Source organism: Peromyscus californicus, unplaced genomic scaffold, assembly GCF_007827085.1.
Source record: "Peromyscus californicus insignis strain IS unplaced genomic scaffold, ASM782708v3 Scaffold_4__1_contigs__length_199733344, whole genome shotgun sequence".
Classification (NCBI taxonomy): Eukaryota; Metazoa; Chordata; class Mammalia; order Rodentia; family Cricetidae; genus Peromyscus; species Peromyscus californicus.
The window spans coordinates 165,453,993-165,479,199 of NW_026294562.1; the positions used below are offsets into that span (position 1 = coordinate 165,453,993).

At 40.5% G+C, this 25,207-nt stretch overlaps 1 protein-coding gene across 1 annotated transcript in view; it reads right to left on the reverse strand.

Moving 5' to 3' along the window:
- The window catches only part of LOC128094382 (bile salt sulfotransferase 2-like), a 38,346-nt gene that overhangs the window by 5,718 nt on the left and 7,421 nt on the right, over positions 1-25,207 (reverse strand). Inside the window, exon 5 of the mRNA XM_052712733.1 lies at positions 5,441-5,618. Coding sequence (XP_052568693.1) covers positions 5,441-5,618 — 178 coding nt within the window. The remainder of the gene's footprint in view (positions 1-5,440; positions 5,619-25,207) is intronic.

A 25,207-nucleotide genomic window follows, 5' to 3' on the forward strand; every position in this document is an offset into this window, starting at 1 on the left:
CTTTACAATAACCACAAAAAATATCAAATAATACAAAATGCAGTGGGGTAACTCTAACTGAGGAAGTGAAAGACCTGTATGATAAGAACTTTAAGTCTCTGAAGAAAGAGATCAAAAAAGATATCAGAAAATAGAAAGATCTCCCATGGTCATGGATAAGAAGAATTAACATAGTAAAAATGGCAATCTTACCAAAAACAATCTACAGATTCAATGCAATCCCCATCAAACTCCCAGCACAATTCTTCACAGACCTGGAAAGAACAATACTTAACTTCATATGGAAAAACAAAAAACCCCATGATAGCTAAAAGAATCCTGTATAATAAAACCACCTCTGGAGGCATCACCATCCCTGACCTCAAGCTCTACTATATACCAATAGTAATAAAAACAGCTTGGTACTGGCATAAAAACTGACATGTGGACCAATGGAATCGAATTTAAGAACCTGATATTAACCCGCAAACCTATGAATACCTGATTTTTGACAAAGAAGCCAAAACTGTACAATGGGGGGAAAAAACATCTTCAACAAATAGTGCTGGCATAACTGGATGTCAACATGTAGAACATTGCAAATAGATCCATATCTGTCACCATGCCCAAAACTCAAGTCCAAATGGATCAAAGACCTCAACATAAAACGCAGTTACACTGAACTTGATAGAAGAGAAAGTAGGAAGTAGTCTTGAATGCATTGGCACAGGAGACCACTTCCTAATATAACACCAGTAGCACAGACATTGAAAGCAACAATTAATAAACGGCTCCTCTTGAAACTGAGAAGCTTTTGTAGGGTGAAGGATATGGTCCAGTAAGACAAAATGACATCCTACAGAATGGGAAAAGATCTTAACCAACCCCACATCTGACAGAGGACTGATCTCCAAAATATATAAATAATTCAGGAAACTAGACAACAAAATACTAAACAATCCAATTAAAAAATGGACCACAGAATTAAACAGAAAATTCTCAGCAGAAGAATCTCAAATGGCTGAAAGACATTTAAAGAATTGCTCAACATCCTTAGTCATCAGGGACATGCATATCAAAATGGCTCTGAGATATCATCATACACCTCTCAGAATGGCTATGGTCAAAAACACTGATGACGGCTTATGGTGGAGAGGATGTGGAGCAAAGAGAACACTCCTCCACTGTTGGTGGGAGTGCAAACTTATACAGACACTTTGGAAATCAGTATGGTGGTTTCACAGAAAATTGGGAGTCAATCTACCTCAAGACCCAGCTATACCACTCTTGGGCATATGCCCAAGGAATGCTCAATCATACCACTAGGACACATGCTCAACTATGTTCATAGCAGCTTATTCGTAATAGCCAGAACCTGGAAACAACCTAGGTGCCCCTCAACTGGAGAATGGATAAAGAAAATATGGTACATATACACAATGGAGTACCACTTCTCAGTAAAAAACAATGATATTATGAAATTTGCAGGCAAATTGGTGGAACTAGAAAATATCTCTCTGTGAATTCGAGGCCAGCCTGGTCTACAAAGTGAGTTCCAGGAAAGGCGCAAAACTACAGAGAAACCCTGTCTCGAAAAACCAACAAAAAAAAAGGAAAAGAAAATATCATCCTGAGTGATGTAACCCAGACTCAGAAGGACAAACATGGTATGTACTCACTCATAAGTGGTACTAGATATAAAGCAAAGGATAACCAGACTACAATCCACAGCTCCAGAGAAGCTAGCTAACAAGGAGGACCCAAAGAGGGACATACAGCTAGCCTAGAGAAGGAAAAAATAGATGAGATCTACATGACCAAACTGGGGAGGTGGGAGTAATGGAGGGCAAGGGATGAGAGATGAGAACAAGGAAATGGGAGTTTCAAGCTGGAACAGGGACAGAATGGAAGAACACGGAAAGAGATACCATGATAAATGGAGACATCATGGAAACAAGGAGAAACAAGGTGTTAGGGAAGTTCTCAGTAATCCACAAGGATAACTCCACCTTAAACTACTAGCAATAGTGAAGAGGGTGCCTGAACTGCTCTACTCCAGTCACCAGATTAGTCAATACCCTAACTATCATCATATAGCCTTCATCCAGTTACTGATGAAAGCAGATGCAGAGATCCACAGCCAGGCACCAGGTCTAGCTCTAGGAGTCCAATGGATGAGAGAGAGGAGGGATTCTATAAGCAAAGGACATTGAGATCATGATGGGAAAACGTAGAGACAGCTAGCCAAACTAATGAAAATTCATGAACTGTGGACCAATAGCTGTGGAGTTCCCATGGGACCGAACTATGCTCTCTGGATATGCAAGACAGTTGTTTAGCTTGAACTGTTTGGGGAACCCCAGGCATGGAGATCAGGATCCATCTCTGATGCATGAGCAGGCTTTTTTGAGCCTAGTACCTAAGATGTGACACCTTATACAAGCCTTATTGCAGGAGGTAGGGGCTTGGACCTGCCTCAGCTGAATATACTAGGCTGTGCTGACTCCCCATGGGAGACCTTGACTTGGAGGAAGTGGGAATGGGGAGAGGGTTGGGAGGGAGGCTAGGGGGCGGGAAGATGGAGGAGGGGGGATCTGTGGTTGGTATGTAAAATGAATAGAAAATTTCTTAATAAGATGGGAATCTATTGGTATCCAGTGTTATTCTCAGCTTTGTTATTATCTTCATTATTAGAGTAAGTTTTTTTTATTGTTTCCCAAAGCACACCTGGCTCTTGATAAGCCAGACTGGACGCTGAGCTACCAGAATCTCAGTAAATTCAATATGGCTGCCCACTTGGATTGAATCAGTCCAGATGAGAGAAGCATGTCTTTGCAGGTACACACAAGAAGTTTTAAGTCGAATTATGTCAAAATCTTGTGGTCCTTACAAGCATGTATTTCTCTTCATTCATTCTTTCTAAAAATCTACTCAAACTCTGGTGTGTCCGGGGACAGGATAACCCTAAGTCTTCAGAGCATAAATCTTGTTGGAAAGGAACTTCATCATAGCTCTGGGGGTTGCAGGTCTCACAAAAGGTTGTTGTCCAGACCTTCCCTGGTTTTTTATTGGCCTGAAGATAGTGGGCTTCTCTCTAGGTATTCTTCCCTCTGTGTGTCAGATTAATGCCTTCTAAGGACACCAGTGAGAATGATTAATGGCTCAAGCATTCTGTTTAGGAAACATCCACTATGAAGTAATGAGGTCCAAAACTCTTGAAGTTTGTCAGAAGATGTATCCTTCCACATGTCTTCATTGTGACAATGTCTTTATAAAAGTTCTGTCAACTGAACAGTGGATGAATGGGAATGAATAGCTCTCTGGTCTGTATTTCCTGCAGTATCTAAATATGGAATCATAAGGACCAAAATTGTTTGTAGATAATTATTGCTTAAAGCTTAAAACCAGATTCATCCCCCTAGCCAGATGATTGAGTCTCCCAGGTAAAGAGTAGCTCTTCAGAGTAGCTCTCCAGAGGCAACAAAAGGTATTTTTTTTGGTCCTGAGAAGAGCAACTAAAGGACAGTGAAAACAGGTCTAGAGAATTCTTCCTACTTAATGCCAGAATAACAGCAAATCTTTTCATGCATTATGATTTAGAGAATTAGGTATCTAATGGTAAGTAATTAAATTAATTTTAGAATTAATCTTTGATCACTCATACCTTCAAGATTTAAAAAAGGAACCAATATGATGTAGGGATTGAAAAGACCAGCATTATCCTCATGTGTCTTATTCTTTTAAAAGTGATTCCCAACATCCTCTATAATGAAGTCATGAATCAGGGTGGGGTGAGTAATTACTATAGTGAAGTAATGAAGTTGGTCTCCCCCTTCAATGACCTGATTTCCAATGGGACTTACGGCTTATAATGAGAGTGAGTAGAAGAAAAATAATTCCCTAGAGTAAAAGTTAACTTCAAATACAAAAGAAATGAATGTCATATAAAATTACTCTAATTAAATTGCAAATTATTTATAGACTCAGATCAAGTTTTTTGACAGAACTTTATATATATATTCACATATATAAACACATATATTCCTCCTAAGGTATATGATACATGAAAAATTACTATGTTTTGGAAGTGACTTAACTAAAATCCCATTGTGGTCTCATCCTGTAAGAATCTACATGGAAAAGAGGAAATGACAGTTGTTCATGGAATTGTGTCCTTAATTCTATTGAATCTGCTCCATTGTGTTTCTAACAAAACTTCTACTTTTTAGTTTCCATAGTCTTTCCCTATTAAACAAGACATTTCATTCCTTTTGGCATTTCATTAAAGCCTTTTATGTATACATCCTGTTTTACCTCTGCCAAATTCTGATTCATTACAGGAAATCCAAGAATAGGCAACTTCTCTTCTTATGTAGGACCTCAGTTCTAGTACAGACAACTCTGTCTCCACAGAGTCTGAAGCACAGGAGTCTGAGGTTATTTGTCAATAGCAGTGGATTCTCCAGGGGTCTCACTCCATAGTGTATAGATGACAATATTCTTGAAGTGACATGTATGTGTGCTTAAATCTGAGCCCAAACATCCTCTTGTGAGGACACCTGGAGTATTGGATTAAATGCAATCTGCTAGCCACTTTAACTTACTTATCTACATGTATACTCCTGATGTCTTTATATTCTAGGACATGATCCTTACAATCTAGAGTGGAGGAGCATGGAAGATCAAGGCTGAAGCATGTCAAGAAAATTAGGAGAAGAAAATTAAACCCATAACTCTCTCCTTCTTGCATATATACCCATTTTCTTTACTTGTCCCCAAAGACCTGACATATAATTCATTCCTTCTTCAATGCCCAGTCCCATCTCACCAATTATTTGTTAATTAGGTAAAGGTGACACTCCAGGTGTGGTTCTTTCTGGCAAAGTTGCTCCTCAACTTTACAGCTGTGAAATCACACCCACAATCTGCTCCCAGCATAGAGAGGTAGCACAGACATAGAGAAGATGAATATTCCCATACCTGGAGAGGCAGTTCAGAACAAACTGAGTAGCCCTGATCCTGCAGCAATCCAAATTTAGGTTGGCAAGTACCATCAGGTTGTAACCCTGATGAATAATTTGCTTAGTCTTTATGGAGGCTATACTCAGCCTGGTGTGTGACAGCAATCTTGGCATGTTCAACATCTTTTCCAGCCGTGAATGGAAGTGTTTTCTGTGGTTATCATCCCTGATATATCTTTGGTCCCACACACTGTTTCCTTTAGAGTTGAGGTCTATGATGCAGGGAGCCTTACAAAGTCTCACTGCAACATGTCTACCCTTTTGCTTTCCGTTTATTATACCAGACAAAACCCTCTGCGATCCCAACGTGCTCATCTTTCAGAGCTACTGAAGTCCACCTTGTCACAATGGAATGATTCCCCTCTAAAGTCTGTGAGTCTCAGTGGAACAACAAGCCCTCCACATGTTCTGACAAATTTAAAGCTCAAAAATTTCTTCACCTTTTCTCAAGAGAACCAAATCATTAGAAGCCAGATTTTCAGGGATCAGACTTAAATTGGACATTTTATTTTCTTTCATGGCTTGGAAGGAGCTGTACTTGAGGACCATATCCAGCTCATCTGGCTCTAATTTCTTTCCTAGGAAGTCACAAATCTTCTTTATGGTGCTCTTTTCATCCTAAAAGAAGAAGAAACAAAAATGAAGGTAATCAACAGAAAGCTCTGAGACAACTGATGCAGAGATGGGAACTATGGATGGAGGGTGAAAAGGGGACATGAAGAAAAAATGGCACCATAAAATGAGAAAGCATTGAAAGGGGGTTAGGAAAGGTACAGGGAATGTTGAGAGGACGGGAGTCCCACACAGCATACGTATATTGAGTGGGCTTGAAATGAGACTGATCTGTGGCCCTAAAAGACACAGTCTGTAATTTCTTCTAGGGAGGAAAGGATATTAGAGATAGGGTTTCATAAAACTGATGCTGTTCTCAAACTTACTTCCTAGTGGATGAGTTCATTGAACAGCTGATCCTCCTCCTTCCATCTCTGTAGTGTTCACAAGTTTATGACAACCCACCTACTAAATGCATTGGGATGTTTTTCTTGAGAGAGGGTCTCACTATGGAGCCCTGTCTGGTGGGATGGAAGTTGCTCTGAAGACGAGACTGACCTCAAGCTCAAAGAGGTCAGAGATCCACCTACATGCCTTTGCCCCCTAAATGCTGGCATTAAAGGTGTGCACCACCATACCCAATCTGCCCTGTGATGTTCAAAGAGATTTATAGAAATAATTCTAGACAATGATCCATGGAAATGAAGGCAATGTGCACAAAGAATATGAGAGGGGTTAATGTTTACATCATGTAATACTGTATTCTATGGGTAAATGAGAATAATATAGTTTTACTCTTTCATAAGACTGATCTCAATAATTATTACTTGGGGATACTTCTGGGAAATATTAGTTTGTTTTCAGTTATAATCTCATGCTATAACTCAGATGGGCATCACATTCACAATCTTCCTACTTCACATACCCATATTCTGGAATTACAACTGTGCACTGCCACAACTGGGTTAATACTAGGAAATAGTCACAAGAAGGCAGACTCTCTGCCTTTCTGCCTTTGAATTCCAGCTCTTTTTCTGGGGGCTTGAAGATATCATTGTCTCAAAACTTTTATTACATATTTTATCACAGATTCAGTTAATATATTATTGGAAGGTAAACAACCATGGCAATAACAGAAAAGAATGTGTTGAATGGTTGGACAGGAGACTTTTGAGAAACTGCACTACAATGCAACAGAGACATCTTAGTAGGGAAGCTTCCTGGGGAATATTGAATTTTATGATGAGAAAGTAAAAGACTTTATAAAAGACAAAAGAGTCGATTGGACCAAGAGGTGAGTGACTCTGCTCATACCCAGAGAGTCCTGCCCCATGGACCCATCACTGGAACACAGCTGGTCCCCGGAAACCCCCACCCATCTCTGTCCCATTTGCTGGCTAGCAGGCAGGGCTCCTGCAGGAAGGCCGCCCTCAACAAGTCCCCCCCAGTGGACCCTGCAATCTACATGCCCTGCCCCCATACACACTCGACTGAGACCCCAGCCACTTCCCAAGACATGGAAACGAAACCGCCAGCCCTCATTGGACAAAGAGCTCTCATTGGAACAAGAGTAACCTCCTGAGACAGGGAATCTGCCACCCCTCATTAAACCAAGAGTGGCTTTCTGAGATGAAGAATCTGCCACCTCTCATTGGACCAAGACAGGATTCCTGAAACACAGGATCTGTCAGCTCTGACTGGACCAAAGCACTGATTAGACCAAGAGTGGCTCTGTGAGTCACAGAATCAACAAGCTTGGGTTGACCCAAGAGCAGCTCCCTGAGACACAGAATCTGCCTGTTCCAATTAGACCAAGATCTAACATTGGACCCAGAGGGGCCCCCTGAGACACAGACACAACAAGCTCAGAGTGGGACAATAGCAACTCGCTCAGACACAGGCACCTCTTATACCTATTAGAGGAGGAGATGGGCAGATGTCAAGGCAAAAATACATACAACAACATAAAGAGCAATACAGCATCACTAGAACCTAGCCCTCCTCCAACAGCAAGACCTGAACATCACAAGGTAGAAGAAGCAGAGAAAGCGGCCTTAAAAACAGCATCATGAAGATGCTAGAAGCCTTTCAAGAAAAAATGAAAATCAAATTGAGGAAAAGGCAAACAAAAAATGGAAGAAATCCATAAAGAAATAAGGAAAGGAAAAATAAAAATTGGAAGAAATCAATGAATCCCAGAGATGTAAGGGTGGTTCGACATACAAAAGTCTATCAATGTAATACACCATATAAACAAACTGAAAGAAAAAACACACATGATCATTTCATTAGACACTGAAAAGGCCTTTGACAAAATCCAACACCCCTTCATGAGAAAAGGTCTTGGAGAGATCAGGAATACAGGGAACATACCTAAACATAATAAAGGCAATTTACAGCAAGCCAACAGTCAACATCAAATTAAATGGAGAAAAACTCAAAGCGATTCTGCTAAAATCAGGAACAAGACAAGGCAAATATCTTTCCCCATATTTATTGAATATAGTACTTGAAGTTCTAGCTAGAGCAATAAGACAACAAAAGAATATCAAGGGGATACAAATTGGAAAGGAAGAAATCAAACTTTTACTACTTGTAGATGACAAGATAGTATGCATAAGTGACTCCAAAAATTCGACCAAGGAACTCTTACAGCTTATAAACTCCTTCAGTAATGTGGCAGAATACAAGATTAACTCAAAAAAATCAGTATCCCTCCTATATACAAATGACAAATGGGCTTAGAAAGAAATCAGAGAAATACAACGCTTTACAATAGCCACAAATAATATAAAATACCTTGGAGTACCTCTAAGCAAGTGAAGGACCTATATGACAAGAACTTTAAGTTCCCGAAGAAAGAAATTGAAGAAGATATCAGAAAATGGAAAGATCTCCCATGCTCATGGAAAGGCAGGATTAACATAGTAAAAATGGCAATCTTACCAAAGCAATCTACAGATTCAATGCAATCCCCACCAAATCCCAATACAATTCTTCCAGACCTGGAAAGAACAATACTCAACTTCATATGGAAAAACAAAAAACCCAAGATAGCCAAAAGAATCCTGTACAAGAAAACAACCTCTGGAGGCATCACAATCCCTGACTTCAAGATCTATTATAGAGCTACAGTAATAAAAACAGCTTGGTACTGGCATAAAAACTGACATATAGACCAATGGAACTGAACTGAAGACCCTGACATTAATCCACATATGTTTGAACACCGAATTTTTGAAAAAGAAGCAAAAATTGAACAATGAAAAAGAGAAAGCATCTTCAACAAATGGTGCTTGCATAACTGGATGTCAACATGTATAAGATTGCAAATAAATCCATATCTGTTGCCATGCACAAAACTTAAGTCAAAGATCACAACATAAATCCAGTTACACTGAACCTGATAGAAGAGAAAGTAGGAAGTAGTCCTGAATGCATCGGCACCAAAGATCACTTCCTAAATATAACACCAGTACACAGACACTGAGGGCAACAATTAATAAATGGCTCCTCTTGAAACTGAGAAGCTTTTGCAGGGCAAAGGACACAGTCAATAAGGCAAAATGACAGCCTACAGAATAGGAAAAGATCTTAACCAACCCCACATCTGACAGAGGGCTGATATCCAGAATATATAAAGAACTCGAGAAACTAGAAATCAAAATATCTAACAGTCCAATTAAAAAAATGGGCTAGAGTAGCCGGGCGGTGGTTGCGCACGCCTTTAATCCCAGCACTTGGGAGGCAGAGCCAGGCGGATCTTTGTGAGTTCGAGGCCAGCCTGGTCTCCAAAGCGAGTTCCAGGAAAGGCACAAAGCTACACAGAGAAACCCTGTCTCGAAAAAACAAAAAAAAATGGGCTAGAGAGCTAAACAGAGAATTCTCAACAGAAGAATCTCTCAAATGGCTTAAAGACACTTAAGGAACTGCTCAATATCCTTAGTCATCATGGAAATGCAAATCAAAACAACTCTGATATACCACCTTACACCTGTCAGAATGGCTAAGATTAAAAACACTGAAGACAGCTTATTCTGGAGAGGATGTGGAGCAAGGGGAACACTCCTACACTGTTGGTGGGAATTCAAATTGGTACAGCCACTTTGGAAATCCGTGTGGTGCTTTCTCAGAAAATTGGGAATCAATCTCCCTCAAGACCCAGCTATGCCACTCTTGGGCATATACCCAAGGAATGCTCAATCATACCACAAGGGCACATGCTTAACTATGTTCATAGCAGTATTATTTGTAGTAGCTAGAACCTAGAAACCACCTAGATGCCCTTCAACTGAAGAATGGATAAAGAAAATGTGGTACATATACACAATGGATTACTACACAGCAGAGGAAAACAATGACATCATGAGGTTTACAGGCAAATGGATGGAACTAGAAAAATTCATCCTGAGTGAGGTAACACAGACTCAGAAAGACAACTATGGTATGTATTCACTCATAAGTGGATACTAGACATAATACTAGACTCACAACTAGATACTAGACTCACAACTCCAGGGAGGCCAGCTAGTAGAGATGACCCTAGTAAAGACACAGGGATCGCCCAGCGATGGAAAAATGAATGAGATCTACATGAGCAAACTGGGGGTAAGGAGGGTGGGTAATGAAGGGCAAGGATCATAGGAAAGAGAGTTTAGGGGAGCAGGAGGTCCTAGCTGGATCAGGAACAGAGTGGGAGAACAAGGAAATAGATACCATGATAAATGAACACACCATGGAAATAAGAAGCAGAGTGCTAGAGAGGTCCCCATGAATCCACAAAGATGACTCCACTATAGACTACTGGCAATGGTCGAGAGAAAGCCCAAACTGACCTGGTTATCGGATGGCCGAACAACCTAACTGTCATCATAGAACCTTCATCCAGTGATGATGGAAGCAGATGCAGAGATCCATGGCCAAGCCCCAGGTGGAGCTCCAGGAGTCCAATAGATGAGAAAGAGGAGATATTATATGAGCAAAAAAATATCAAGACCATGATTGGAAAAATTGCAGAGACAACTACCCAAACTAGTGGAAAAACATGAACTGTAAACCAATAGCTGAGGAACCCCGATGGAACTGGAATAGGCCCTCTGGATAAGTGAGACAGTTGTTCAGCTTGAACTCTTTAGGGGGCCCCCAGGCAGTGAGATCAGGACCTGCCCTTAGTGCATGAGCCAGCTTTTTGGAACCTAGTGCCTATGCTGAGCCACTTTGCCCAGCCTTGGTGCAGGTAGGAGAGGATTAGACCTGCCTCAACTGAATGTACCAGGCTCTGCTGACTCCCAAGGAGAGACCTTACCTTGGAGGAGGTGGGAATGGGGGGTGGGTTGGGGGTAATTCTGGGGGGTGAGAGGAGAGAGGACAAGGGTATCCATGGTTGATATGTAAAATGCATAGAAAACTCTTAATAAAAAGAAAAAAAGACAAAAGAGTCTTTTATATTGCTACTTATGTGAAAACTTTCTGTTCCTGGATGATACCATTAAGGGATCAAATTCCTTTTGAATAATCCAGTTTTCCTGTTTTTATACTCCTTAATATTTTTCAGTAAGGATTATATTTTGGAGCCCTCAGCACCCATCTGGACCAGAGGTGAGTGCCTAGGGTCATACCAGAGAGGCCTGCCCCTAGGTCCCATCCCTGGGCACCAGCCATTCTGGGGAAGACCTGCCCAACTTGGCCCCAGTTTCTGGCCATCAGGTGGGGCCCCTGGGAGAGTTCCTTTTCTCCAAGATCCCCGGCAGACCCTGCAGTCTACACACACTGTCCCCACATCCATCTGCCCGAGGAAACCCCCAATTCCGGAGAATTGGAGACCAGCCCCCAGTGCCCAACTGGACCAGAGGTGAGTGCCTGGGGTCATACCCAGAGAGGCCTGCCCCTAGGTCCCATCCTTGGGCATGAGCCATTCCAGGGAAGACCTGCCCAACTTGGCCCCAGTTTCCGGCCATCAAGCTGGGTCCCCCGGGAAGGTTCCCCTTCTCCAAGATCCCCCTGGCAGACCATGCAGTCTACATGCCCTGCCCCCACACCCATCTGCCCGAGACAAACCCCCCTACTTCCTGAGAATTGGAGACCAGCCCCCAGTGCCCATCTGGAACAGAGAAGCTTCCTGAAATGCCGAATCTGTCAGCTCTGTCTGGACCAAGAGTGCTGATAAGACCAAGAATGAATCCATGAGGAGATGGGCAGAAAACAAAGCAGAAGTACATACAACAAAATAAACAGCAATACAGCAACACCAGAACCTAGCCCTCCTCCAACAGCAAGACATGAACATCACAAAATGGAAGAAGCAGAAGAAAGCAACATTAAGAATATCATCATGAAGATATTAGAGGCCTATAAAGAAGAAATCAAAAATGAAACTGAGGAACACACAACCAAAAAATGGGAAGAACACTGTAAAAAAAAAAAAACTAGAAGAAAAGACAAATAAAGCAGAAGAAAACAATAAATCCCTGAAAGAAAACCATGAAAAAGCAATGAAACAGATGAGGGAAACAGTCCAAGACCTGAAAAGAGAAATAGAAAAATGAAGAAGACACAAAGAGAGGAAATACTGGAAATAGAAAATCTGGGTAAACAAACAGGAAATACAGATGCAAGTATAACCAACAAAATGCAAGAGATGAAAGAGCAGATTTCTGGCATTGAAGATAAAGTAGAAGAAATAGATTCATCAGTCAAAGAAAACACTAAAGCCAACAAAGTCATGACCCAAAATGTCCAGGAAATTTAGGACACCATAAAAAGACCAAACCTATGAATAATAGGGATAGAAGAAGGAGAAGAATACCAACTCAAAGGCACAGAAAATATATTCAACAAGATCATAGAAGAAAACTTTCCCAACTTAAAGAAGGAAATGCCTATGAAGATACAAGAAGCCTATAGAACACCAAACAGACTAGAACCCAAAAAAAAATTTCCCTCGCCACATAATAATTAAACAACTAAATGTACAGAATAAAGAAAGGATATTAAGAACAGCAAAGGAGAAAGGCCAAGTGACTTATAAAGGCAAACCCATCAGAATAACACCCGATTTCTTAATGGAGACTTTGAAACCAGAAGGACCTGGATAGATGTAATGCAGACACTAAGAGACCATGGATGCCAGCCTAGACTAATATACCCAGCAAAACTTTCAATCATCATAGTCAGAGTGAAGAAGACATTCCAAGACAAAGCCAGATTTAAAAAATACTTATCCACAAACCCAGTCCTACAGAAAGCACTAGAAGGAAAATTCTAACCTAAGGTAGTCAGATAAACCCACAGCAGTAAAACTCCAAGAAGAGAAGTACACACACACTACCACCAAAAAAAAAAAAACAGGAATGAACAATCACTGGTCACTAATATCCCTTAATATCAATGGAATTAATTCACCTATAAAAAGACACAGGCTAACAGAATGGATACAAAAGCAGGACCCATCTTTCTGCTGCATAAAAGAAACACACCTCAAATTCAAAGATATACACTACCTAAGAATACAAGGCTGGGAAAAGACTTTCCAATCAAATGGTCTTAAGAAGGAAGCGGGTGTAGCCATTCTAATATCCAGCAAAATAGACTTCAAACTAAAATCAATCAAAAGAGATCAAGAAGGGCATTACATACTCATCACAGGAAAGATCCAGCAACATGAAGCTTCAATTCAGAACATTTATGCCCCAAACACAAGGGCAAACACATATGTAAAAAAAAAAGACAAAGAAAAAAACATTACTCTAAAGCTTAAATCACATATGAAACCCCACACATTAATAGTGGGAGACTTCAACACCCCACTTTCACCACTGGACAGATCTGCCAAATCGAAACTTAACAGAGAAATAAAGGACTTAACTGATGTTATGTCTCAAATGGACTTAATTGATATCTACAGAACATTCCATCCTAACAAAAAAAGAGTATACCTTCTTCTCAGCACCCCATGGAACCTTCTCTAAAATCGAACACATACTTGGCCACAAAACAAATCTAAACAGATACAAAACAATTGGAATAACCTCCTGTGTTCTATCAGACCACCATGGTCTAAAGTTGGATTTCAACAACAACAAAAACTACAGAAAACCTACAATCTCATGGAAACTGAATAATACCCAACTGAATCACCAATGGGTTAAGGAAGAAATAAAGAAAGAAATTAAAGACTTCCTAGAGATCAATGAAAATGAATACACCACATACAAAAACTTATGGGATACTACGAAAGCAGTGATAAGAGGGAAATTCATAGCACTAAATGCCCACATAAATAAGTTGGAGAAATCTCACACAAGTGACTTAACAGCACACCTAAAGCTCTAGAACAAGAAGAAGCAAAGTCTCCCAGGAAATAGATGCCAGGAAATTATCAAATTGAGAGCTGAAATCAATAAAATAGAAACACAGAGAACAATACAAAAAATTAATGAAACAAAGAGTTGGTTTGTTGAGAAAATCAACAAGATAGACAAGCCCTTATCCAAACTAACCAAAAGACAGAGAGAGAGCATCCAAATTAAAAAAAATCAGAAATGAAAAGTGGGACATAACAACAGACAATGAGGAAATCCAGAGAATCATCAGGTCATACTTCAAAAACCTCTACTCCACAAAACTGGAAAAAGAAATGGATAGTTTTCTGGATAGGTACCACACATCTAAGGTAAATCAAGACCAGATAAACTATTTAAATATTCCAGTAACCCCTAAGGAAATAGAATCAGTATTAAAAGTCTCCCAACCAAAAAAAACCCAGGATCAGATGATTTCAGTGCAGAATTCTACAAGACCTTCAAAGAAGAGTTAATACCAATACTATTTATATTGTTCCACACAATAGACACAGAAGGAACATTACCAAACTCCTTCTATGAGGCTACAATTACCCTGATTCCTAAACCAAACAAAGATGCAACAAAGAAAGAGAACTGTGGACTGATCTCCCACATGAACATTGATGCAAAAATACTCAATAAAATACTGGCAAACAGACTCCAAGAACACATCAAAACAATTATCCACCATGGTCAAGTAGGCTTCATCCCAGGGATGCAAGGGTGATTCATCGTAAGAAAGTCCATCAATGTAATACACCACATAAACAAACTCAAAGAAAAAAACAACATGATCATCTCACTAGATGCAGAAAAGGCATTTGACAAAATCCAACACCCCTTCATGATAAAGGTCTTGGAGCGATCAGGAATACAGGGAACATACCTAAACATAATAAAGGCAATTTACAACAAGTCAACAGCCAACATCAAATTAAATGGAGAGAAACTCAAAGCAATTCCACTAAAATCAGGAACAGGGCAAGGCTGTCCACTCTCCCCATACTTATTCAATATAGTACTTGAAGTTCTAGCCAAAGAAATAAGACAACATAAGGAGATTAAGGAGATACAAACTGGAAAGGAAGAAGTCAAGCTTTCCCTGTTTGCAGATGACATGATAGTATACATGAGTGACCCCAAAAATTCAACCAAGGAACTGATACAGCTTATAAACACCTTCAGCAACATAGCAGGATACAAGATCAACTCAAAAAAATCAGTAGCCCTCCTATATACAATTGACAAACAGGCTGAGAAGGAAATCAGAGATACATCACCTTTTACAATAGCCACAAATGATATAAAATACCTTGGGGTAACTCTAACTAAGCAAGTGAAGGACTTATATGACAAGAACTTTAAGTCCCCAAAAAAAGAAATTGAAGAAGATGTCAGAAAATGGAAAGATCTACCATGCTCATGGATAGGCAGGATTAACATAGTAAAAATGGCAATCTTACCAAAAGCAATCTACAGATTCAATGCAATCCCCATCAAAATACCAACACAATTCTTCACAGATCTGGAAAGAATAATACTCAACTTCATATGGAAGAACAAAAAACTCAGGATAGCCAAAAGAATCCTGTACAAGAAAACAACCTCTGGAGGCATCACAATCCCTCACCTCAAGCTCTACTATAGAGCTACAGTAATAAAAACAGCATGGAACTGGCATAAAAACCAACATGTGGACCAATGGAATCGAATTGAAGACCCTGACATTAATCCACACACCTATGAACATATAATTTTTGACAAAGAAGCCAAAAGTGCACAATGGAAAAAAGAAAGCATTTTCAACAAATGGTGCTGGCATAACTGGATGTCAATTGTAGAATGCTGCAAATAGATCCATATCTGTCACCATGCACAAAACTTAAGTCCAAATGGATCAAAGACCTCAACATGAATCCAGTTACTCTGAACCTGATAGAAGAGAAAGTAGGAAGTAGTCTTGAACACATTGGCATAGGAGATCACTTCCTAAATATAACACCAGTAGCACAGGCACTGAGAGAAACAATCAATCAATGGGTCCTCTTGAAACTGAGATGCTTTTATAGAGCAAAGGACATGGTCAACAAGACAAAGCGACAGCCTACAGAATGGAAAAAGGTCTTCACCAACCCCACATCTGACAGAGGGCTGATATCCAGAATATATAAAGAACTCAAGAAATTAAACATCAAAATGCCCAACAGTCCAATTAAGAAATGGGCTATAGAACTAAACAGAGAATTCTCAACCGAGGAAGTTCAAATGGCTGAGAGACATTTAAGGAATTACTCAACATCCCTAATCATCAGGGAAATGAAAATCAAAACAGCTCTGAGGTACCACCTTATGCCTGTCAGAATGGCTAAGATCAAAAACACTGAAGACACCTTGTGCTGGAGAGGATGTGGAGCAAGGGCAACTCTCCTCCACTGCTGGTGGGAATGCAAGCTTGTACAGCCATTTGGAAATCAATATGGCACTTACTTAGAAAACTGGGAATCAATCTCCCTCAAGACCCAGCTATCCCACTCTTGGGCATACCCAAGGAATGCTTAATCATACCACAAGGGCACTTGCTCAGCTATGTTCATATCAGCATTGTTTGTAATAGCCAGAACCTGGAAACAACCTAGATGCCCTTCAACTGAAGAATGGATAAACAAAATGTGGTACATATACACAATGGAGTACTACTGAGCAGAGAAAAACAATGACATCATTAGGTTTGCAGGCAAATGGATGGATCTTGAAAAAATCATCCTGAGTGAGGTAACCCAGACTCAGAAAGATAAACATGGTATGTACTCACTCATAGGAGGATACTAGATGTAAAACAAAGATGACTACACTGCTACTCACAACTTCAAGGAGGCTACCTGGAAAACAGGACCCCAAGAAAGACACGGGGATTGCCCAGTGACAGAGAAATGGAAGAGATCTACATGAACAGCCTGGTCATGAGTGGGGGTAATGAAGGGCGAGGGTCGAGGGAAAGAGAGCTTAAGGGAGCGAGAGACCCCAGTTGGATCAAGAACAGAGAGGGAGAACAAGGAAAAAGAGACCATGATAAATGAAGACCACATGGGAATAGGAAGAAGCAAAGTGCTAGACAGGTCCCAAAAAATCCATAAAGATACCTTCACAATAGACTGCTGGCAATGGTTAAGAGACAGCCTGAACTGACCTACTCTGGTGATCGGATGGCCAAACACCCTAACTGTCATGCTAGAAATCTCAACCAATGACTGATGGAAGCAGATGCAGAGAGCCATGCCCAGGCCCAAGGTGGAGCTCCAGGAGTCCAATTGCCAAGAAAGAGGAGTGATTGTATGAGCGAGAATTGTTGAGACCAAGATTGGAAAAAGCACAGGGACGAATAGCCAAACTAGTGGAAACACATAAACTATGAACCAATAGCTGAGGAACCCCAAAATGGATCAGGTCCTCTGGATAAGTGAGACAGTTGATCAGCTTGAACTGTTAGGGAGGCACCCAGGCACTGGGACTGGGACCTGTCCTTAGTACATGAGCTGGCTGCTTGGAACCTGGGGCCTATGCAGGGACACTTAGCTCAGCCTGCGAGGAGGGGACTGGACCTGCCTGGACTGAATCTACCAGGTTGAGCTGAATCCCCAGGGGAGTCCTTGCCCTGGAGGAGATGGGATTGGGAGGTGGGCTGGGGGGAGAGCCGGGGGGGGGGGCAGGAGGAGGGAGGACTGGGGAATCCGCAGCTGATATGTAATATTAAATCAAATTATAAAAAAAGAATTATTTTTTGACTCCTGCCAGGGAAGCAGGTAGGCTGACTGCAGATTTTTACCTTTCACTGTGCTCCTCTAGATCCAATACCCCAGTCTCATGCCCAGTTATGCCACAGAGAATCTGTGGAAACTCCCCCCAGACTAGAGTGGATTTCACAGATCTTCTAACCTCAGTCCTGCAATTCACTGTACTATCCCAACATCCAACTCCAACAGGCCCTCATTTGCAAACCAAAGATCACTGTGGCCAGGTAGGAAGTAAACTAGCTATAGATTTTGACCTTCTCCTCATTCCTTTGAGTCCAATCCCTTAGCTTTATCCCCAGCTCTGTAAGCAGAACAACTGCATCAGCTACCCCTCATAACATCCCTACACCAACGCATTGATTTGTTGTACACCTCAGCTCCTTCATGCATTCTCTGGGAATCCACAGGCCAAGCTGAGCAGGGAAGCAGTTAGGCTAAATGCAGATCGTCACGTCTCCATTTGCTCATTCAAGTCCAGTCTCCTAGTCTTCTTCCCAGCTCTGTGTAGAATACCTGCTAAAGTCTCCTTCCCCTAAATGTCACTGTCTCATATGAATAACACAAAGATTAACCTCCAAAGTTCCTTCCCCCTGCTCATTGTTTTGTCTTAGCAAATCCTTAAATCCAGAAGACACTCCCTAAGCACCTACAGGCACTCTAACCAGGAAAACCAATAGGCTGACTGCAGATCTTCATCTCTCCCTCCATTCTTCCAAGTATATTCCTCAGGCTTATTCACAGATTTATATTGAACCTTCTGCAGTAGCCTGACCTCACCCAGTGGCCCCATTCTCAGGTGACTAACTAAGCAGCTCCTGTAGAAAACTCTGCTCTCTTCCCTCCTATGGACCTTCTTATGACCCTCTCCTAGACGATCCCCATTGCTAAGTGTCAGCTTTCTATACCTGGAACCCCCAGTGGCCACACTTATCAGGATCCCAGAAGAATTTACTACCAACACATAGCCACCACACTCTCCTAAGACTGAGACAGAGCAACAAAAAGTAAGGAAGGACACACCACACAACAAAGACAACACCAGATATCACCACCTAGAATTACAATTTTCCCAATCCCAAATACCTAGATGATAACCTAAAATCACAGTCAATAACATCCAAGACAGTATGTCTTCACTAGAACCCAGAAACCATACTACAACAGGCACTGAGTATTTCAGCATAGCTGCAGAATAAGAAAATGACCCTAAAATAGCCTGTATGGGGATAATAGAGGTCCTTAAAGATGGACAAAATAAATCCCATAATGAAATCTATGAAAACACAAACAGTGGAAGGAAATGAATAAAAGATCTGAAAATGGAAATAGAATAAATCAAGAAAACCCAAACTGAATGAAATCTGCAAAAGAAAAACTTAGGAACTCAAACAGGAATCTCAGATGTGAGCTTCACGAATACAATACAAGAAATGGACGAGAGAATCTCAGGCATTGAAGACAACATAGAAGAAATTGATACATTTGTCAAAGAAAAGGTTAAATCTAAAAAATTCCTGTGACAAAACATGTAGGATATCTGGGACACTATGAAAAGAACAAGTCTAATAGTAAGAATAGAGGAAGAAGAAGAAAACCCAGGTCAAAGACACAGAAAATATTTTCAACAAAATCATAGAAAAAATTCTCTAACCTAAAGAAGGACATGCCCATCAAAGTGAAAGAAGCATACAAAACACCAAATAGACTGAATTGGGAATGAAAGTCCCCTCAGCCTGTAATAACTATTAAAAAATGTAAACATAGCAAATTATGGCAGCATGGACCTAGAAACTTCTCAGAGATCAGGAAGTAAACATGGTTCACAATGCTGGTGGTAAACATGCCTCTGCCATGAAACTAGACTGTCAGTGAACCAAGGGGGAGGAGCTAGCACCAGTATGCCATGATTTAAGTTACACTGCAGTTTTTTTGTTCATGCAGACAGAAAAGCTTATCAATGTGCAGTGAGGACATATTCAGACAAAAAGGGCCTCTAAACAGGTCACAGTGTGTTTAAAAATATGCATAGGCTTGGGACAGAGAAAAAAAGAATATATATAGTCCTTGATTAAAAAACATAGCTTTAAAATAAAGTAAATTCCTTAAATAATAAGCCACATAAATATGGAAAACACACAGAGATTCTGGATACTGTATGTTATTGTGTTGTCTTAATTTTTTACTACTCATTAATAAATGATACTGCTAAGAGATATTTGATTATGAAAGCTTCTAGGTTAAACCAACCTATATATTTTCAAACTATCTTGACATCAAAATTTAAGTTAAAAGATATGTTACTTTGGGAAAGAGGATCTGCTTTTATTTCCACAGGAAATGAGAGGTTCTGGATTTATTCCAGGTTAATAAAAATCAGGTTTGAATGAGGAAGACCCCCTGAATAATTTCCAATTGGAAAGATTAACCCAGATGATGCAACATTTGAGAGTGCCTCTGTTGCAGTTCCCTCTGAGTTCTGCATCAGAACAACTTCAAGGCTGCTGGCTGAGATAATCCAACCTCACAGAGTACTTCAGTCATGATGTGACCATAATCCTAAATTTTCTCAGGATCCACAAAAGATTACCAGCACCCACAGTCAATAGGAAGTAGTCTACAGAACCACATCCACGTTCCCAAAAATAAATTATGAATGTTTGTCATCGTTTGGGAAGTTAGATACAAATTGTAATACGTAATGATCAGGAAAAAAGCTAAACAAGAAAATTATATTCAGGAATCTTGTTCTGAAAAGAAAAAGGAGAAATAGAGAAATGATAGGATAAAATGGTACATTATTGAATCTACTTTAACCCAAAAACCAAGAATTAATCTTATGTATTTTACATTGGTATGGATTTTGGTTTATTGCTACAAATTTAAAGTTAATTTTATGATACTGTGTGTATATTTCTACTCGTTTCAGGTATTATGTTTATGCAACTAATTTTAAAGTGTAATATATAGTTAAGAAATACAGATTTATAGCCATCTATAATAACAAACTTATAATCACGTTAGTTAGGTCTTCTACGTAAAAAGAGATATATTCCAGATATATAGGCAATCTTCAAACACTTCACAGAATATGATATTTAAAATGTTTTAAGAACCTAGACTTTTCTTGATGGTGAGACATCTCTGCTCCTGGCAGCACCAATTACTCCAAAAAGGATGATGGGTATCAAAGAAACTCCATATGAAGTTTGTTCTTTTATGGTGAAAGCTGGCCACGGGGTAAAGAAACTGCCCTTGCTTCAACTGCTGAGAGCTACTGTATAAACTGGACCAGGAGGATGCAAGACAAGTGACTGCTGAACTTTTCCAAGATAGTATAGGACTATAAGATCAAAAACACTGAAGACACCTTATGCTGGAGAGGATGTGGAGCTAGGGGAACTCTCCTCCACTGCTGGTGGGAATGCAAGCTTGTACCACCACTTTGGAAATCAATATGGCGCTTTCTTAGAAAATTGGGAATCCATCTCCCCCAAGATCCAGCTATACCACTCTTGGGCATATACCCAAGGAATGCTCAACCACACCACAAGAGCACTTGTTCAGCTATGTTCATATCAGCATTGTTTGTAATAGCCAGAACATGGAAACAACCTAGATGCCCTTCAACTGAAGAATGGATAAACAAAATGTGGTACATATACACAATGGAATACTACTCAGCAGAGAAAAACAATGACATCATGAGGTTTGTAGACAAATGGATGGATCTAGAAAAAATCATCCTGAGTTAGGTAACCCAGACTCAGAAAGACAAACATGGTATTACTCACTCATAGCAGGATACTAGATGTGGAACAAGGATGACTTGTCTGCTACTCACATCACCAGGGAGGCTACCTGGAAAACAGGACCCCAAGAAAGACACAGGGATCGCCCAATGACAGAGAAATGGAATGAGATCTACATGAACAGCCTGGACGTGAGTGGGGGGTAATGAAAGGCAAGGGTCAAGGGAAAGAGAGCTTAGGGGAGCGGGAGATCCCAGCTGGATCAACAACAGAGGGGGAGAACAAGGAATAGGAGACCATGTAAATGAAGACCACATGAGAATAGGAAGAAGCAAAGTGCTAGAGAGGTCCACAGAAATCCACAAGGATACCTCCACAATAGACTGCTGGCAATGGTCAAGAGACAGCCCAAACTGACCTACTCTGGTGATGGGATGGCCAAACACCCTAATTGTCATGCTAGAAACCTCATCCAACTACTGAGGGATCTGGATGCAGAGATCAATGACTAGGCCCTGGGTGGATCTCTGGGAGTCCAATTAGCGAGAATGAGGAGGGTTTATATGAGCGAGAATTGTTGAGACCAAGGTTAGATAAAGCACAGGGACAAATAGCCAAATGAATGGAAACACATGAACTATGAACCAATGGCTGAGGGGTCCCCACTGGATCAGGCCCTATGAATGGGTGAGACAGTTGATTGGCTTGATCTGTTTGGGAGGCATCCAGGCAGTGGGACCAGGTCCTGTGCTCATTGCATGAGTTGGCTGTTTGAAACCTGGGGCCTATGCAGGATTGCTTGGCTCGGCCTGGGAGGAGGGGACTGGACCTGCCTGGACTGAGTCTACCAGGTTGATCTTAGTCTGTGGGGAAGGCTTTGCCCTGGAGGAGATGGGAATGGGGGGGGCTGGGGGGAAGGTGAGGGGGATGGGAGGGGGGGAGAACAAGGGAATCCATGGCTGATATGTAGAACTGAATTGTATTGCAAAATAAAAAAAAATTGGAAAAGTAAAAAAAAAAATTAATGTAATGAAGAAGATATAAGTTGGGCATCACAGATGTAGAGGCAGACTTGGGATGACAAAATGGGAGGAATTGGGTGGTGAATATCTTCAAAATGCATCCTATGCATTTCTCAAACAACAAGTAGAAATATATTACAGTATATTCATTAAATTATTATTGTAAAAATGTAAAAAAAAATGGGTTAATTTAAAGGTGAGAGTTAGCTAGCAATAAGCCTGAGCTATCAGCCAAGCATTTCGAATTCACATTCAGGCTCTGAGTTGGTTATCCAGGACTAGGCAGTTAGGACAAAAAATGTCCAATTACATAGTCTCACCTGCAAGATATGCTAGGGCAATGTTGCCACAAAGCTCATGGGAGTAACCAACTGATAATGGATTTTACTTAAGGCCCACTCCACGAGATGAAACATACCTGACACTGCTTTGTTGACCAGAGACCAGATAGCCTGGGGACCTAGGGTAAAACCAAGTAGTACTGGTCTAAAAAATTAGTGAAAAAATGACTATGAATGGTGTTCTGCTTTGCTCAGATTAGTGCCTTGTTCAGCCATTATCAGAGAAGATTTCTCCCAAAGAAGTTGGGAACAAAAATAGAGATCCACAGGCAGACAATACTCAAAGTTTGAGATATTTTTGAACAATCAACCCTACATGATATGTCTCCACCAAATCTCTCACTTTAGAGCTCAAAGAAAGGAGGAGGAGGAGGAGGAGGAGGAGGAGGAGGAGGAGAGAATGTTAGAACCAGAGAGGAGGGAGGACACTAAGAAAATATGACCATCCACATCAACATAAAAAAGCTCATATGAAACCAATGGCTGAGGGGTCCCCACTGGATCAGGCCCTCTGAATGGGTGAGACAGTTGATTGGCTTGATCTGTTTGGGAGGCATCCAGGCAGTGGGACCAGATCTTGTGCTCATTGCATGAGTTGGCTGTTTGAAACCTGGGGCCTATGCAGGATTGTTTGGCTCGGCCTGGGAGGAGGGGACTAGACCTACCTGGACTGAGTCTACCAGGTTGACCTCAGTCTGTGGGGAAGGCTTGGCCCTGGAGGAGATGGGAATGGGGGGGGTTGGGGGGAAGGTGAGGGGGACGGGAGGGGGGAGAACAAGGGAATCTGTGGCTGATATGTAGAACTGAATTGTATTGCAAAATAAATTTAAAAAAAAAAAAGCTCATATGAACCCACAGACTGGAGCAGCATGCATAGTGCCACACCAGTCTGCACCAATCCTCTGCTTATATGTTAGGGGTATAGAGTTTAGTGATTTTGTGGTCTTCCTGGGTGTTCGAACAGGTGGGTCTCTGCTTGTGCCTTCTCTTGTGCTGATTTCCTTCTGTTGGTTTGTCTTGTCCAACTTTGAGGGGATAATATTACTTCATCAGATTGTACTTTATTTTGTTATATTTTTTAAAAATGAATGCATGAAAATCTAGCCACTAGGGTAAAGGTTAACAAAGGTACAGGTATATATAAACTGTCATATATACCTCCTGGAAAAGGGAAAACCCATGGTCTCCAATGTGACCTCGGATATATCAACCACTCCAGGAAAGTTTTCACATGAAAGAGTAGTTGACCAACATGTAATAGACTCCACAGTTTTATTGGGGTGTGTGTGGGGGGGGGGGGTGGGGGGGGGGGTGTGTGTGCGTGTGCTTTTATTTGGTTGTAGTTCAGTGTTTTTATTTCTTTCTTTTTGGGTATAGTTTTATTTTGTTTTCTTTCAGGGGGAATTTTGTTTTATTTGGATTTTGTTTGTTTTTCAGAAAGAATTTAAGGTTATGTGGGTAAGGAGAATGAGAATGTTTGGAAGAAGTTGTGGGAGAGAAAGAATAGATCAGAATATATTTAAATGTAAAAACGTTTTCAATGATAAAAAATTTAATAAGAGAAATAAAATGAAAACAAAAAAGTTACATCTATCAGCAACCTTCATTATCACCACAGTCTACTTCTAAAAGGTACACAGTGCCTATAAGACTGCTTCTTCTCCTCAACTAAATTTTTTGAGCTGTTGTAAGAATGGGCAAGTGTTTTCTCTGACAGACTGCACAATTTGTTTCTTGTTCAGTAAAAAGTACAATTAATATCTTTATCTGTGATATGTAAATGATGGTTACCTTTCACTAATAACTTCGAAACTACTTAAACTTTTGAGTTGCTGATCAAATGAGAATATTTTTATGCTTATATGATTAGTGTCATTATTTTGTGTTCATCTTTAGAGGGAGTCTTTTTTAACTACAGGAAAATAAAATACACAAATGAACTTAAAATTACTTTAATTAATGATCTTTTGAAACAATGTCTCATATAGCCAAGGTTGACCTCAAACCCACCATACAAACAAGGATAACCTAGATCACCTGAATCTTGACTCTCTCTGTGTCAGTGCTAAGTTTAGAGTCATGTGACACCTTGCCAAGATTATTTTTTAATTTTAAAATAAGAGAAATTTGAGACATATGCACAGTACTTAAACGTATTGACAACCATCTGTAGGGCATTTCAATAAAATGAAACCTGCAATGATCTAATAAGGGTATCACCTATCCATCTATTTACATATGTGTCATTACTAAATGTTGAAACATTTTAGATATTCTCGACTAAGAATTTTGAGATCTCCAGTGGATTCTAGCCCACCATGCAGAACCCTCTGTACTGCAGATCACAGGGCACAGTCCTCCCCGACTGGCTACACCCTCTACATGCCTGGTCAGATGTGAGTATCACTCA